This window comes from Dermacentor silvarum, chromosome 1 (genome assembly GCF_013339745.2).
Source record: "Dermacentor silvarum isolate Dsil-2018 chromosome 1, BIME_Dsil_1.4, whole genome shotgun sequence".
NCBI lineage: Eukaryota > Metazoa > Arthropoda > Arachnida > Ixodida > Ixodidae > Dermacentor > Dermacentor silvarum.
The window spans coordinates 67,377,938-67,392,414 of record NC_051154.1 but is presented as its reverse complement, the minus strand read 5'-3'; the positions used below and the strand labels follow the sequence as shown (position 1 = coordinate 67,392,414).

Sequence of the window (14,477 nt, the reverse complement as noted above, 5' to 3'; positions counted from 1 at the left end):
TGGCTGGCTGGCTTCGCTCATAATATTGTTCATATAGCATTCGTATAGGCCGACATTTGCTCTTCCGAACAATTACGGCGTAAGAGGCTTTGTGCGAATACGGGTCCGCATCGCTTCGTAGCTCTCTGTTGCTGGTTTCCATACCTTACAGCAAGACTTTATGTTCACTCTTTGTTCCATGTGAGATTCACAACGGGAAGAAGGCTGCCTTCATTTACCGATGGGCAGAAAGGCTCGGGGCCCGTATTCACAAAAAAGCTCTTACGCTAGAATTTTTCGTAATAACAAATTCCCGCCGATCCTGACGGTGGACATGCGACCAGCCAGTGGCAAAGGGAATTTACGAAAGAAAAGCTTTGTGAATTCGGCCCCAGATACTCACTTTATAAAATATTTACACGTCCTACAAAAGAGGAATATCACACCTTTAATCTGACACGCTAAACATTTTTCTGTCATATGCAGTAGCAAAGAACCAACTTGAGTCCTGGAACTTCATTGTCAAACCTTGTATAATCACACTAATCACTAAATGACACGGCATAGAAACTGTCGACAGTGCAGGATAGCTGTAGCGACTCACAGCTGCGGTGATTGATGGCAGTGGATTCAAATGGACCGTTAGCCTAAATGGCTAGTTATCTTCACGAGCGTGCAGCTAGCCTGTCTACAATGTAAGATTTTCATGAAAGGAAAGAACGAAGCGAAAGACCAAACGGTCACATGATTGAGAACACATTGCTAGCTAACAATTATGCTATGCCTTTGGAAAGCGCACAAATCTTTACGTGGAGGTTTCACTTAATTTTTTTTCCACGAAGAACATTGTCTGTCGTCATATCCTTCGAAATTGATCAGAACTAGCCCAGCTTCAAACTCTCGTGCCCTCCGAGCAATTACCGCTTCACGTTAACATGATGCAAAGATTACGCACGCTTTCACCTACCACGCAATACGTAATCCTAGCACACATAAAAAATAACTTCTTCGCGGGCGCTTCTGCAGTCAAAACCAGTGAAATTTTAACTCCAAGAGCATCAGACCGTATACCGCAAAATTGTCTTTGTATGTCAGCTCCCCCAAAGTGGTGGCAGTGCCTTATGAACTTTATGGATGTTCCTCCCCACTTACCTCCTTCCCAGATTCAATTTTCTCTTTAGTGAAAAGAGCATTACCTGATATAAAAAAAAATGAAACGCTTAATTGTCGCGCCGCCGCCAATAACAGCCAGCGAAGGATGGAAAAATAAGCTGAGAGGAGGAAAGGGCGTGTACTACGCTCACAGAGCGGCGAGAAAGAGAGAAAGGAAGCAAAACATTTCAGCGCAACTCATCTCACGATGATTGCAAACGTTAATGCGATTAGCATTCAAGTAATACAGCGGCACACCGTATTGCTGAAGACACCTTTATTTACAATCTGTAGTGAGTATTCTGAGATATCTATTGCTCCAGGTACCTGGCGATGACGGGTGCATGAGCAGAGAAGTACGACACTTATTTTAGCTACATTTAAGGAACCTGTCTACACCTCTTGAATCACAGTGGTACGTGAGTATTCTGGAGGATTGGCCAATAATAGGCACACACCCGCTGGCACATACCGAATGACTAAATCGAAAGAAAATTAAGTAAATGAAAAAAATCCTTTGAACATAATGCACTATTCCAATAAGAGGTCGGTGTGCTTTAGAGATACCCTTTAGCGGGCTTTATACGTTCAGGTTTTATGTAGGAATTTCTTTTTCATTACGCAGAACATAGCACAAACATATCTGCCGAAAAATATACCGATTAACCCAGCAGCCGACAGCAGCCAACACCAGCCATGCCAAACCCGGGAAGGTATGCAAAGGAAGCTTCTCTTTAAAAGGAAATCGTATACTGTGGGGTCAAACGTAGCATACAAGCGCGTGGCTTGCGTTCTTGGGGCGCTCTGCATGGCTGCGGTTGTCGACGGTAGCGATGCCGATGCACCGTGAAAGCGGGCAGAGGCAAAGCTGTGGCCCGTGCCGCCGCGGAGCGGGCTGCTTCCAGAATGTAGCCAGCGCCGATCGGCACCCGAATTTCGTAATGGCTGTCGCATAGTAAAGAGCTTTAGCTGAGCGCGTTACGGACCATGCAGTCGGCTTGACAGATAATGCGAATTGTCACCGCCGAGCGCTGGGTACAGCTCAAGTTTCAGTTGAGTATCTAACGCTGCGTCAGCGCAGCGCGATTAGTGTTGCCACGAAGTGACAAGGGCACGAGAAGACGCCGTTCCACGTTCTCCTTGGCCAGGTGGGGAGCACAGCCGGGATTGTTGGCCTGCAATAAGACCTTTTGTCTAACACACTGTGTCATGTCGCTCAAACGCCGGCTTCCCTCTGCGTCCGTGGGATTTTTCAAGTATACCATTGCCTTCAAAATCACATTATATATAGCTTTAAAATGGAGATAAAGATAAGGAAGCAATGCAGGATACATGGAATGTATACTCTGCTTTGGTCGAGAGGGCCGGACAGTTCCTCTTTCATTAACGAGTGACATTCTGCTATCATTCAAAACGCGAGCTATCTTTATCTACTTCGCGCACGATGGTTGGACGGACGGCGTTCTCGCACGTTAAACTGGAGAGAGTAACAACAGGAAGTTGCAGGAGAGAAGAACGAAGAAAGGAGAGAGCATGTGCGGGGAAGGTAATAGAGAGGCGCCTCATTTGTTGGCGCGGCGTGACGTCACTAAGATCACGTGAGGCCCGCGCCTCATTAGCGGGTGGGCGGCGCGAGTCACCATGTATCGCGCGCTTTGTTGCGATATCTGTTTCACCGCATTGTCACTATTACCCAGTTATCTCTCGGCGCAATGCGCCTCTGCTGTATCTAATTTTTTTTTTAATGTTGTCGCTGAGTCTTTACTAAAATAGTCGCAATTGTTAAACCAAATTGTGCGCATAAGGTTTGCCGTGGATCATAGACATAAACATAGAGACTGACAGCGGTCACATAAGAAAGCTATTGCTGACTTTGACAATCATCTACGATGGGTTCTGCCACAAGTATTTGTTCAATTTTTGTTACAGTATTCCTTGGATTGACGCAGGAATAGGAGAAGTAGTACATAGAACCTTTGAATAAACTGCGGTTCAGAACTTGACTGCCGAAATCGTTCTTGTTCAAGATATTTAACATATACGGTCGCAACTAGAACTAACAAGCTCGGCATTGAATTCAAGGAATAGCTTTTTGCCTGTTTTTAAATAGGTGTTCGTCGACAAAAGTGATAACGTACGATCTTGTGTTGAGAACGGTCCGCAGTCACAAAACCAAGGTGAACTGTAAGTCAAGATGACGAGTGTCATGTTGACGCCGCGACTAGAGTGGTTCACTTTTGCTAAAGGCGGGTCGCTGACTCTATTCAAGTAAAAAAAAAAAAAAATGAAAGTGCAGAAGTGACACTCAAGCATTGTGTCTATCGCTAACGCTAGCGTCAGAGTCACCCTCGAGTATTCGAAGTGCGCGTAAATATAGCTTGGGGTCAAAGCCTGTGCGCTGGTGAATTTGCATGTCTAGTATCTTTCAGACCGTGTCTGTTATCGGTCACCATGAGCAAATGAACTCTCATTTGAAAACAAACACTTAAAATGAGCAGTTTGAAAGACTTGCGCGATAAGAAAGGTATCAACAAACAAAAACCGTCTTCTGATAGACATGCGCTTGTCCACACGCTCCCTTGAAGTCTGACACAGACAGGGGATTGTGCAGTGACAAAATACTGTGATGTGTGACCTTACGGAAGCGAATACGTTACGTTTTGAAGAGAGTAAGGGGGTGAAAGGAAGCGTTTAAAATAATTTACTATTATAATATTTGTAGAACGATCTTTATGATGTGAGTAATTCCGACATTCACCGAAAATCATCTGCCTCTGTCAATGATATACAAAGTCATTCTACTATAATTTAGCTAATCCGTAATACAGACGGTTTATCGCAAAGCGAGCGTTAATAGCTGGCATTTAACACCTATTCTAAACGGCATGGAGTCCATAGCGTTCGGTCGTGAGTCGTGAGTGAACTTTGCTTGCTATCGTAATTTCATGTGCTACAATCTTTCCCGCTGCATTCACGACAACCTCCGTAATTTTGTGGAGCTGAATACTCGCTCCATTTCATTCCGTTGACTCCGCGAATGACTCGGCAGGTGACCGTGCTAATTTCCTGAGCAGCATCTAGACGCGACAAGAGCACGTTATTTCTGCGCTCTTCGACAACGAAGTGAAAACGACTTGCGGTACTGCATTAATAACGTAGGCACACATTTCAGGCATTTTTAGTTCACCTGTTATATACTGTGCCGTTTCCGTTGCTCATGAAAGTGCTGCAATCGGACTACCATTTAATTGAACTTGCGAACCGAGTGAACGGCCGTATTCACAAAGCTTTTCGTTTGTAAGTGTTGCGTGCGATTCCCTGGCCGCATTCGTTATAGTATAACATGACCAACGTCCTGATTGGCTGACATCTGCTCTTACGGACCGATTTAGCGTAAGAACTTTTTGTGTGAATAGGAGCGCTAAGTCAGTATTCACAAAAATAGCTCTTTCGTTAGAATTATTCGTAAGCTTGAGACAATTGCAGCCAGTCCTGTTGCCGATCATATCATTAGCGAAGGCCGGCGGCCAGTGGCAAAGATCACTTACAATGTAGAAAAGCTTTGTGAATACGGCCGCTAAAGTGGAGTTATTCAGCCGTCATTCCAGCCATTGACCTGCAAGTCCGCAGCTCTCATCATGCGGTGAACGTTCCGCTTGGTTGTGCAACAATCAGAATTCCTACATGATCAATCCATTCCTACCGTGATGCAGCCATCTGGTTTAGCCCGGAACAAGCATATTTTTACGCGTTTACATGTTATTTCTGCCGTATCGCATTCATTTCAGTAATTTTTGCTTCATCGTTGTCGCGTACGTGTCACCTTTTCATTTCTTCCCTTAACCGCCATGCACGTTGCTCATTGGCACCTACGAGAAGACGCACCGCCTTCTGGGAGTGATAATCGATCGAGACCTCTCCTTGAGTCCTCATGTCTTCTACCTAAAAAAAGAAACTAGCCATGGTAACCCATGTCCTCAGATTTCTCGCGGGATAGTCATGGGGTGCATCTGTGAGGGTGATGCTCCAACTCTATAACGCACTCTTCCTGGGTCTCCTACGCTATAGCTTACCTGTTCTGAGTGGGACCGGTAAGACCAACCTCCGTGCCCTCCAGTCTGTGGAAGCTCAAGCTCTGCGAATATGTCTTGCCCTTCCCAGGTGTGCATTCACGGCAGCAACACTATAGCCATCGCGCATGACCACCCCATCAATACGCACAGCCGCCCAAATCTTTAACTAGCGTGCGCGAGCAGCGACTTTCTGTCGCCAGCACCTTAAATTAGGAACAAACTTACAAATGACTATGCTATCTGACTATGCGCACAAAGCTCGTGAAGATAGCACAGTCATTTGTAAGTTTGTTCCTAATTTAAGGTGCTGGCACACAGAAAGTCGCCGCTCGCGCACGCTATAGTTAAAGATTTGGGCGGCTGTACATTCAAGTGGACGCTTTAAGGATGCACAGCAGGCACTTCGCCCGACCTCCATCGCATCATCTCGCCTCCCTTCCTGCCGCTCGACCTTGTTCAGCGTTTAGCAGGATTATCACTGCCAACCATGGAACTTTACCGTCGAACTTCACGCCTGCAGCACGACCATCTCTACCACTGTGGTGCTTGCATCCAATTCAAGCCCTTCTTGTAATTCCCGGTATCAAAAAGAAAACGGAGATTTCATCATTCGCCATCAAACAAACCGTGCTTTCATTCATGCATGAGAAGCACAGAGAACGCATCCATGTTTACACGGACGGTTCTGTTTCCTCCAAAAGTTCAGCTGGAGCAGTGCTAATTCCCGCGAAATCTGTCACCATCCAATTCAAGACGTCTCCCATTACATCATCGACGGCTACAGAACTCGCAGCTATCCATGCTGCTCTGGAGTTTATTGGTTCCAAATCATCACAGTCGTGGTCCATCTTTTGTAACTCGAAGGCAGCTCTCCAGTGCCTGCTGTCCCCTTTCAACCACGGGCCTAACGTACAATTAGTCGCATATATCTGACTACTTCACCATCACAGAACCGACAAGGGGCACAACATCATCTACCAGTGGATACCGGGTTACTGCGGAATTTAGGGAAATCACAGTGCGGATGACGCTGCCCGATCGGCTCATGATGATGCCCCTATTATATCAATACCACTGTCGAGAACAGGCGCAGCCACAAAGCTTCGCTCCCTCGCACGCGAGCTTACGCACACTCTGTGGAACAGCAGTGAATTCAGCAACGCACGCCTCACAGATTGGATCCACGTCTGTAACTCCGCCTTCCACCATGCAGGGTTACCACGAGTGGAAGCAACACTTCTGTGCCGCCTGTGGCCGAAAGCCGCATTGGAACGTGCCGCATCGGAATGTGCCGCATTGGAATGGCCGACAGCCCTGCTTGCGACATTGGTGGCTGCGAAGAGACGATCAAGCACCTCCTCTGTGACTGTCCCAGTTTCAATGGGGCAAGAAAAGTGCTCGCGACTGCGCTCGAAAAACTGGACGATCGCCCCTTCCCAGAGGAAAAAAGATTTAGGACACTGGTCCAGACTGGTTTCGGCACTCAAGGCCTTAAGGGCTCTGCTAAATTTCTTAAGGGCTTGTGAATTGTGTGACCCTCTTTAATTGAACGTTGTAGCGCGTAAGGTCGCGTTATTGTGCGAATTTTTCTTACTTCAATTTTTATTTGTTTATTCTATCACCTTTTATTCCCTTTCCCCAGCACACAGCACAGGGTAGCCAGCACAGGGTATCCAGTCGGTACTTACACTGGCTAACCTTGTTGTCTTTCTTTTCCTTTCTTTCTCTCTCTCTCTCTCTCTTGGCTGTGGCGCTTTGCTGCTGAGCCCGAGGCCGCTGGTTAGGTTTCCGGCCGCGGCCGGCCGCATTCCAATCCACCTGGAAAGGTCAGAAGCTGCATGCTTCTGGCTACCTCATTTTACTTATCGCAGTATAGGCGCCTCGATCTGGTTCGAGACAGCTTTGTTTCCGCGCATGCGCTGCCAAGCAGACAGCCCGCCAATAGGTGGCGGCCGCAATAGGTGACGGCCGGGATTATAGGACTCCCTTCTTCTAGTGTATGGGCGAACTCACTAGTTAGAGCTACAAGGAGCAATGAAAAAGAAGACGCACTGGTAGCGGGGACGGGACCGTTTGGTAGCGCATACTCAGACGGACAAAAAAAGTGTGCCTCGAACCAGTGGCCCCTCCTGTATAATGCGCTAAAGAACAACGAAGCACACCGCTTCCGCGTTCGAGACACGTGTGATGCACAGTTTAAATTAATGAAGACTCACCTGAGCTGGCTCCGATGGAGCAGGTCACGAATAAAAGGGCCCATATTCACAGACCTTACGTAAGAGCATTTTCCAATCGGTCGGCTTTTGGGCACCTCACACTCGTCATTGCGATCTGCATGATAAAAAGACGATCGCCGCCGCAATGGCCAATCGCTGACAGCACTTATATGTAAACGCGAAGCTTTGTGAATACGGACCCGGATTTCAGCAACATTTGCTAGTTTCGGGCTCTAATTACGAACCCTACTGAAGCAAAATGGCGACAGCGTAATTAATTATGTACGTTACGTTCACACGCCGCAGGTGAACGTGCAAACAACCAATTTATGCCTGCGCAAAAGCAAGTGAATTAAAATGGTAGAGATAGCAGAACTATATAGTACAAAAGTTAAGAGTCACAGTAAAAAAAATATCGATGGACGTAAGTCACCTTCAAGGGGAATCATTGTCTTTAGAAGCTTGAAGACAGTCACACAACCCAGGCTGTTTTCGTGCTCCAGTGAAACTGTAAAGTGTCTGAAAAGACATAAACAAATACGTAGAAAGAGAATGGTTCAGTATATCTGATGGATGCACTGATTTGGCTATTCCCATGTCAATTAGTCGTCTATATATATATATATATACACAAGTGCAAGTAACAGCACCCATCAATAAAGGATACACATGCGAGACTTGGGCTCACACAGAAGAAAAAAGATTAAAAAAAAGATACTCAGAAGACAGTGCAGCACGGAGAGTTTGAACGTTTATCTAAAAGCTCGCACGTGTGAGTCACGTTTTCGGACTGACACCGTTTTGAGATATTCCTATATAGCGCCACATCTGTTGTCAGCTTCGCATAACAAACTGAAAAGACGATCGGATTGGTACATCAGTCCTTTCCCCAGTCGCGGACAGCAATGTGTGATGTTGGAAACACCAGTAACTTTACGTCACTTTAGGCATCTTTCTACAAAAATCTTGAGCATGATTCTTGCTTTTCCATCAGCAGCCTATATATCCCTTTCCTCATCTGTACTTCGTGCGAATGCAGGAACAATAGTGCACGGTTTAAGACAAGGGCGCTGTGCGAGCAGCGCCCATGGCTCGTTATCATGCATACCACATAGAAGAAAATGTCATCCTAACAGGATCCAGCGTATGTCATATGATAATGGCTACCGTCATTGATGCTTAAAGCTAATAAAATGTTTCTTGCTTCTGAATACGTCACGGATGACTTTACTCGTATTTGGCAGTGTTACCTCGTTCAGAAACATGGACGAAATTACGGCAAATAAATCAAGCGAAGCCGTTTGTTGTCGAAAGTCTCGAGTACTCCCTCTCTTTATGTTTTTTAAATCTTTTCGGCCAACTTGCTCATCTAAAAAGAGAGGAGGAGGTGGAGGAGAAGAAGAAGAATGCACGAAGGTTTGCCAGGTTACTCCTGGTTCGCTACCGAGCGCTTGAACAGCGGGAAGTGGACGTAGCAGAAGAAAAAAGAAGAAAAAAAATGTGAGAAAACAATGCTTTCACATACACGACAGTGATAGCGTGGACACTGCTCGGGCACTGCTAGCGTGGTATTACTCGTAGACATTGCACATAGATTTATTGCTTTAAAAATCTAAATGCATGCGTACCTTCCCGTCGGCGCTAATTATACCCACTGGTTTCTTTTTCACCAGGGAAAGTTCTAGTAGGGCTTAAGTTTCAAGCAGAGCGCATCTCGAGTCATTAATGTTGCGGTTGGCTATCCGCAACACAATCGGACGCTCACCACCCCGAGGGAGCACATCACACAGCGCCGCATATCAGTGGCGCTCGGATTTGCGCCGGGCCGGTTAGGCGTGCGCAGAACGAAGTCAGTTTGGCGCACGGACCGCATTTCGTGCAGTCAAATCGTCTCGGTCGCCCCGGGAGTGCGTATTCCTTTAACGTTTGTGTCTTGGCGCGGCGAACTAGCCAGTCGTGTAATAAGGCGTCGCATCAATGGGGAGAGCGGAGGGGCAGATTGATGGAGCAGCGTGGCTCGCTGTTGGCGGTGGTCCCTCGGCCGGTGATGGATGGTCGTAGCGCGGCAACCAAACGTCCCCCTGAACCCTCCGCGCCTCCTGGGAGGCGTCGCGCGACGCAGGGCGGCCGTTTAGGGCGACCACAAGCCTCCGCTGTGCGCCGGCGACACTGGCCGGGCGCGCTTGCGCGCTCTCCTTAGAAGATGGAAACAGTAGGATGAAAACAAAGCAGGAACAAACATTTTTCGTTACATGACCAGACAAGACTGAAAGTGATTTGCAACGCGTGCATTTAAACCGTCTTTGTACACTTCAGTCGCACAAAAGTTCATTGTATGTATTGAACCGCCTTCCAAGAAAAAAAAAAAAAAAAAAATGTCAACTAGTATATGTTTTTTTTTCTTTTCCTTTTATGTTGACTCTGAAGGAAGCAAGCCAGACCGTCTTTAGAGCACGTCATTTCAGAGCATTTTTTTTCAGAGCACGCCATCAACGTTACAGGCAAGTGGGGTATATCTGATAACTCGTATATTGCGCAACCAATTAATATTGAAACAAATGTTCGTCATGATTAACCACATAAACAAATTACGAATGTTTTCAAGAAGTACAGCCGCCTTTGCACTAAAATTTCGAGCTGTAAGCATCTTTGTTCGCAGACCTTGAGACAGAGAAACAACCGCGCAAATGGAAGCCGCAAAATATATGTACGCGTATTTGCTCACAGTTGTGTATACAGTGCTCAGCGATTCAAACCCGATACTCTGAGCGCTTGACTACCGGCGCTGTTTGCGCCACCAGTGGGCGCTCGGGACACCGAGCTGATGCATTGTGGTATACGATGAAAGCGAGAGCGTTTGCGACGCATTGTGACTGCATCTGGCCCTCCAGCGCTCACCGGTGGCGCAAAAAGCGCCGGCCGCCACGCGGTGCGATTTTCGCGTTTGAATTGCCTGAGCACTGTGCCTATAGGAATAAAGCTTTGGATACCGCGAAAGGGAGTGAAAGAGCTTAGGGACCGAATTCGCAAAGCTTTAGGTTCGTGAGAACTGGTTTTTTGTATAATGTTCGCTATGAGGATTGACTGGCGTACGTTCTTTACGAATCACTCGCGCGTGCGAACTGCTTTACGAATGTGGTCCCAGTTTTCTCGTGGTTCGTGCGTGCAGCCTGAAGTCAAAGGCTGGTTATTGCAATGGTTGCGCGCAAGCGTTTACTGGACGATTTGATTTGAGACTGTGTGTCAAGGTTGTGACATTTTGTTTTTCTTATTGAGGCGCCCTTAGGTATTCCTACCTTTGCTCCTGGTGGTATGCACTATAATAAAAGCAGGTGCCTTGGCTGTGGTGCATTGCGCTCTATCGCTAATAATATGTCCAACATCACAGTTCTAGCGTGAGAGCGTTTTCGTGAACACGACACGTGGGGCCGAATTCACAAAGCTTCTCTTTCGTAAATGTTCTTCGCCATTGGCTGGTCGCATTTGCTAATGACATGTCCACCGTCAGGATTAGCGGGAATTTGTTCTTACGAACAATTCTAGCGTAAGAGCTTTCTGTGAATATGGGCCCTGGAGCCGAATCCACCATGCTTGTCGTTCGTAAGAGCTCTTTGATATTGGCCAGACGTCTTCGCTAATAATATGTCCAGTATTAGTATTAGCTGGAATTTTCTCTTACAAACGCTTATGGTGTAAGAGCTTTTTTGTGAATACGGGCCCTCTTCTCGCAGGTCGGAAGTCACGGAGAATAAAAGCCATTATATGTAACGCACTTCTTTTCGAGACCTCGTTTTTATTATAATTAATTTTTTCTTCACGTTTAAACCACAGCAAAACTAAGACGAGATATTTATTAATTTGCCGCAGATAACGGCACCAAATAATGTATCGGCTCGTAAGCCTAGGACAGTGAGAAACTTGAGCAGTACTATACCGTAAATAGGAAATTCTTCACACGCCACACGTTGTTGACATTTCATGAAAAAAAAAAAAAATGACTGATTACAACGCGGTGTGGCATCTGGTTCTTTCTCATCGGAAAACGCAAGCTACTGCACATTTATCGACACACGAGTGACTTCGCCGAAAATACGGTCCGTTTAGCTCCGAAACTGGGCCGGTATTTTGTAGTGACGCGTTATGCCTTATTCTATACTAGTCTTATCACCCACCTCTCACGGCCGGCTGATCCCGTTGATAACGTGAGCGGACCGTCGCTCTGACCACTGACCAAGCGCTAAAAGCGCGAAAAGGCATTAGCATCGGAAAGGCATCGCTACAAAATACCGGACCTGTTGCTTACTTTTTCATAACGATGGCCGAACACATTCATTACGATGATGATTAGAAGATAACACGTGCGTCATGCCGATCCGCCCCATTCAAAAACACATTTTTTGTATGTTTGCTTCGAGCCCTTGAAGTTTTTAACAGTGCAGCGATGCACAAGGAGGCCGTGCCACAGCTCTGTTATTTCGTGAAAATCAGGGCCGGTACTCACAAAAAGCTCTTACACGACAGTGGTTCGCAAGGTAACAATTCAGCCAATCCTGACCTTGAATATAACATTAGCGAAAGTGGCTGGCCAATGGCAAAGAGCACTTACGAACTAAAAGCTTTGTGAACTCGGCCCTAGTTTGCCAAGTAGCGCCTAAAGTTGGAGAGCAAGCAAGAAAATACACATATACTGTCAGTTTTCGAGTGACTTGAGCTCCTTGGGGCCATGAGTTTGCCAAAAGTTATCATGCTCTCTCCTTCATCATGTGTTTTCGTAGTATTGTTGCTGTGGCACAAAAACCAAGCGTTCTAGCAAAGAATTATTTGGTCGATGCGTAAAGTGATCTAACGCCACTTGATCAAGGTGCGTCCTTTGCTCGCACATGTCACGAAGGTAGAGCGCAAATTTCTTTGACCGAAAGGTTTTCAATAAATTGGTCACTCTCTGGTCGACTCTTTTCAGGTGTGGGTTATACTAGCAATATCGCGAACCGTGCTTGCGGGAGAAACGTGAAGTCAGGGAAGTGCCGCTTTGGGATCAAGCATTTGGCTGACGTATTCGTCGATGCATGGTTGAGTAGAAGATGGAAGAGTAAAAGGAACCAAGGGGCTCGTTATTTACTAACAACCTTATGAAGCCAACCGACAATGAAGCCGAGGAAAGCAAAGGGAACATTAACTGTTATTTAATTGAGGCGCGTACCTGCAGGTAACACAAGCGAACCAGTCTCCCTGTGCTCGAGGGGAGGGGGGCTCCCGTACATCGGCTAAAATAAATTAAGTCACAGCCTCCACAGGTTCCGCCGTGAACGAGTATGGGTAGTGCGATTCCGCACCGTCTCACGCACAGCGGTTTATGAGGGAGGGCTTAGTGGACGGCTCCGGGTTAATTTTGATCAACTGGTGTTCTTTAACGTGCGCCTAAATCTAAGTACATGAGCATTTTGCATATTGACTCCTCCCCCTACATACATGCATGCATACATACATGCATGCATATATGTGTGCGTGCGTGCGTGCGTGCGTGCGTGCGTGTATGTATGTATGTATGTATGTATGTATGTATGTATGTATGTATGTATGTATGTATGTATGTATGTATGTATGTATGTATGTATGTATGTATGTATGTATGTATGTATGGTATGTATGTATGTATGTATGTATGTATGTATGTATGTATTATGTGTGTTGGGTAAAGGGAATAACAAATAAGCTAATTAGAAAATTTACCCAATTAACCTGTAGCTATCAGTACACAGGTCATAATTCTCGAAAACCTTAGTCACCGCCGGTGCACTTCTCCTTGTTGCTAAATGTAAACATCCGACCCCCCGCCCCACCCCTCCCCTCTTCATTTGCTTTTTTTAGTATCTTCTATTACCAAATATAGACATGCTCAGTATAGCTGAGTGAACTGATTTCATTTGCAGTAGCTTTAAGCAACACAATATCTTCAGACGGTCGGCGTATATAGTTTGCTACAGTGTGTGCCGAGGAAATATACACAACATGTAGCATCAGAATTTAACAACAGTCGCAAGCATTGTGAAGTGGACAACAGCAGTTTTGACATGTTGACAAATGACAGTATGAACAGCGCCGAACGGGACGACGACGATGAATAGGTAGGCCTCCGTACTGGACCTCGTCTCCTTTAGCGCTGCTGATACTGCTCCCGCCCAGCTGCTGCAACGTTTCCAGGTCATTCATTTTTGTACTGAATATTATAAGGCTGTTGTACTGCACTGGTGGAGAAACTTAATGCATGATCTCTTTATGCTCAACCTCTCTCTCTTTGACTTATTTCCGGTACAACTATGTAGAAGCAAGGTAACGTTGCAGTAGCCTTGTTATAAGTAAGTGCACCGAGAAGGCAGCGATGATCCCGCGATTTGTTCGTATGAGACTATCGGGGTTGAGGATCTAACCAGTAACATAGGCATTCAAAGCTGGCTGCTTCCGAAAGGCCGATCGCACTTATGTGTCGGACGTCGTTCTCGAGTTCAGTGCCTTGCGAAAAGCGCTAAAGCAGTTCAACGGCTTGGTTATTGATAATTTCAGAGATCCGTTTGTATAGCTGCGAGTGATTGGTCTGGTGGCTGCACAGCCACTCTACCTTGCATGCCTAAATAGGTGTACAGGCCTGAAGAACGTAATTGGTGCGCGGTGTGTTAAGTGCGCTGTAGGAGATAGCACATTTCTCTCAGCGTGATTCCTCTCTCCGCCAGGACAATTTTTTTTTTTCGCTGAATCACATAATTTGAAGTAATAGCCCGCTGGGCCGACTCGCGCTTGCCAAAGTGCTCGCCGCGCGTATTGTTCAGATAACTAGGTGACCGCACAGATGATACTGTCGTCTAGACTCTGCCCCTCAAAGCCGTACCGGCAATGTAAAAAAAGAAATAAAGAGAGCGAGCCTCGCTTTATGCAAATCGCCCTTGACCTGGCACGCTTCAAGGACGGCTCTCCTCTGATGTCGGCGCTTTGCACTCAGGAAGGAGATTACAAAGAACAGGTTGGTAGCGCCATATGCAGATGTCACAGCGTGACCGATTAC

The 14,477-nt window shown here is 46.4% G+C and overlaps 1 protein-coding gene across 6 annotated transcripts in view; it reads right to left on the bottom strand.

The window, feature by feature from the left end:
* Window positions 1-944: 944 nt before the first annotated feature.
* LOC125946332 (uncharacterized) overlaps window positions 945-14,477 on the bottom strand; it is a 136,998-nt gene continuing 123,465 nt past the window's right edge. For 2 of the 6 annotated variants that reach the window (XR_007467522.1, XR_007467517.1), the window contains exons 2-4: window positions 7,854-7,939; window positions 7,421-7,535; window positions 6,906-7,022 (exon numbers count right to left, since the gene is read on the bottom strand). Coding sequence is in view for 1 of the 6 variants with exons in the window: in XM_049669089.1 (XP_049525046.1) it covers window positions 1,108-1,175; window positions 3,270-3,391; window positions 7,421-7,535 (305 nt within the window). In the remaining 5 variants the exon portion in view is untranslated. The other 4 variants (XM_049669089.1, XR_007467521.1, XR_007467519.1 and 1 more) reach the window with 4 other exon arrangements.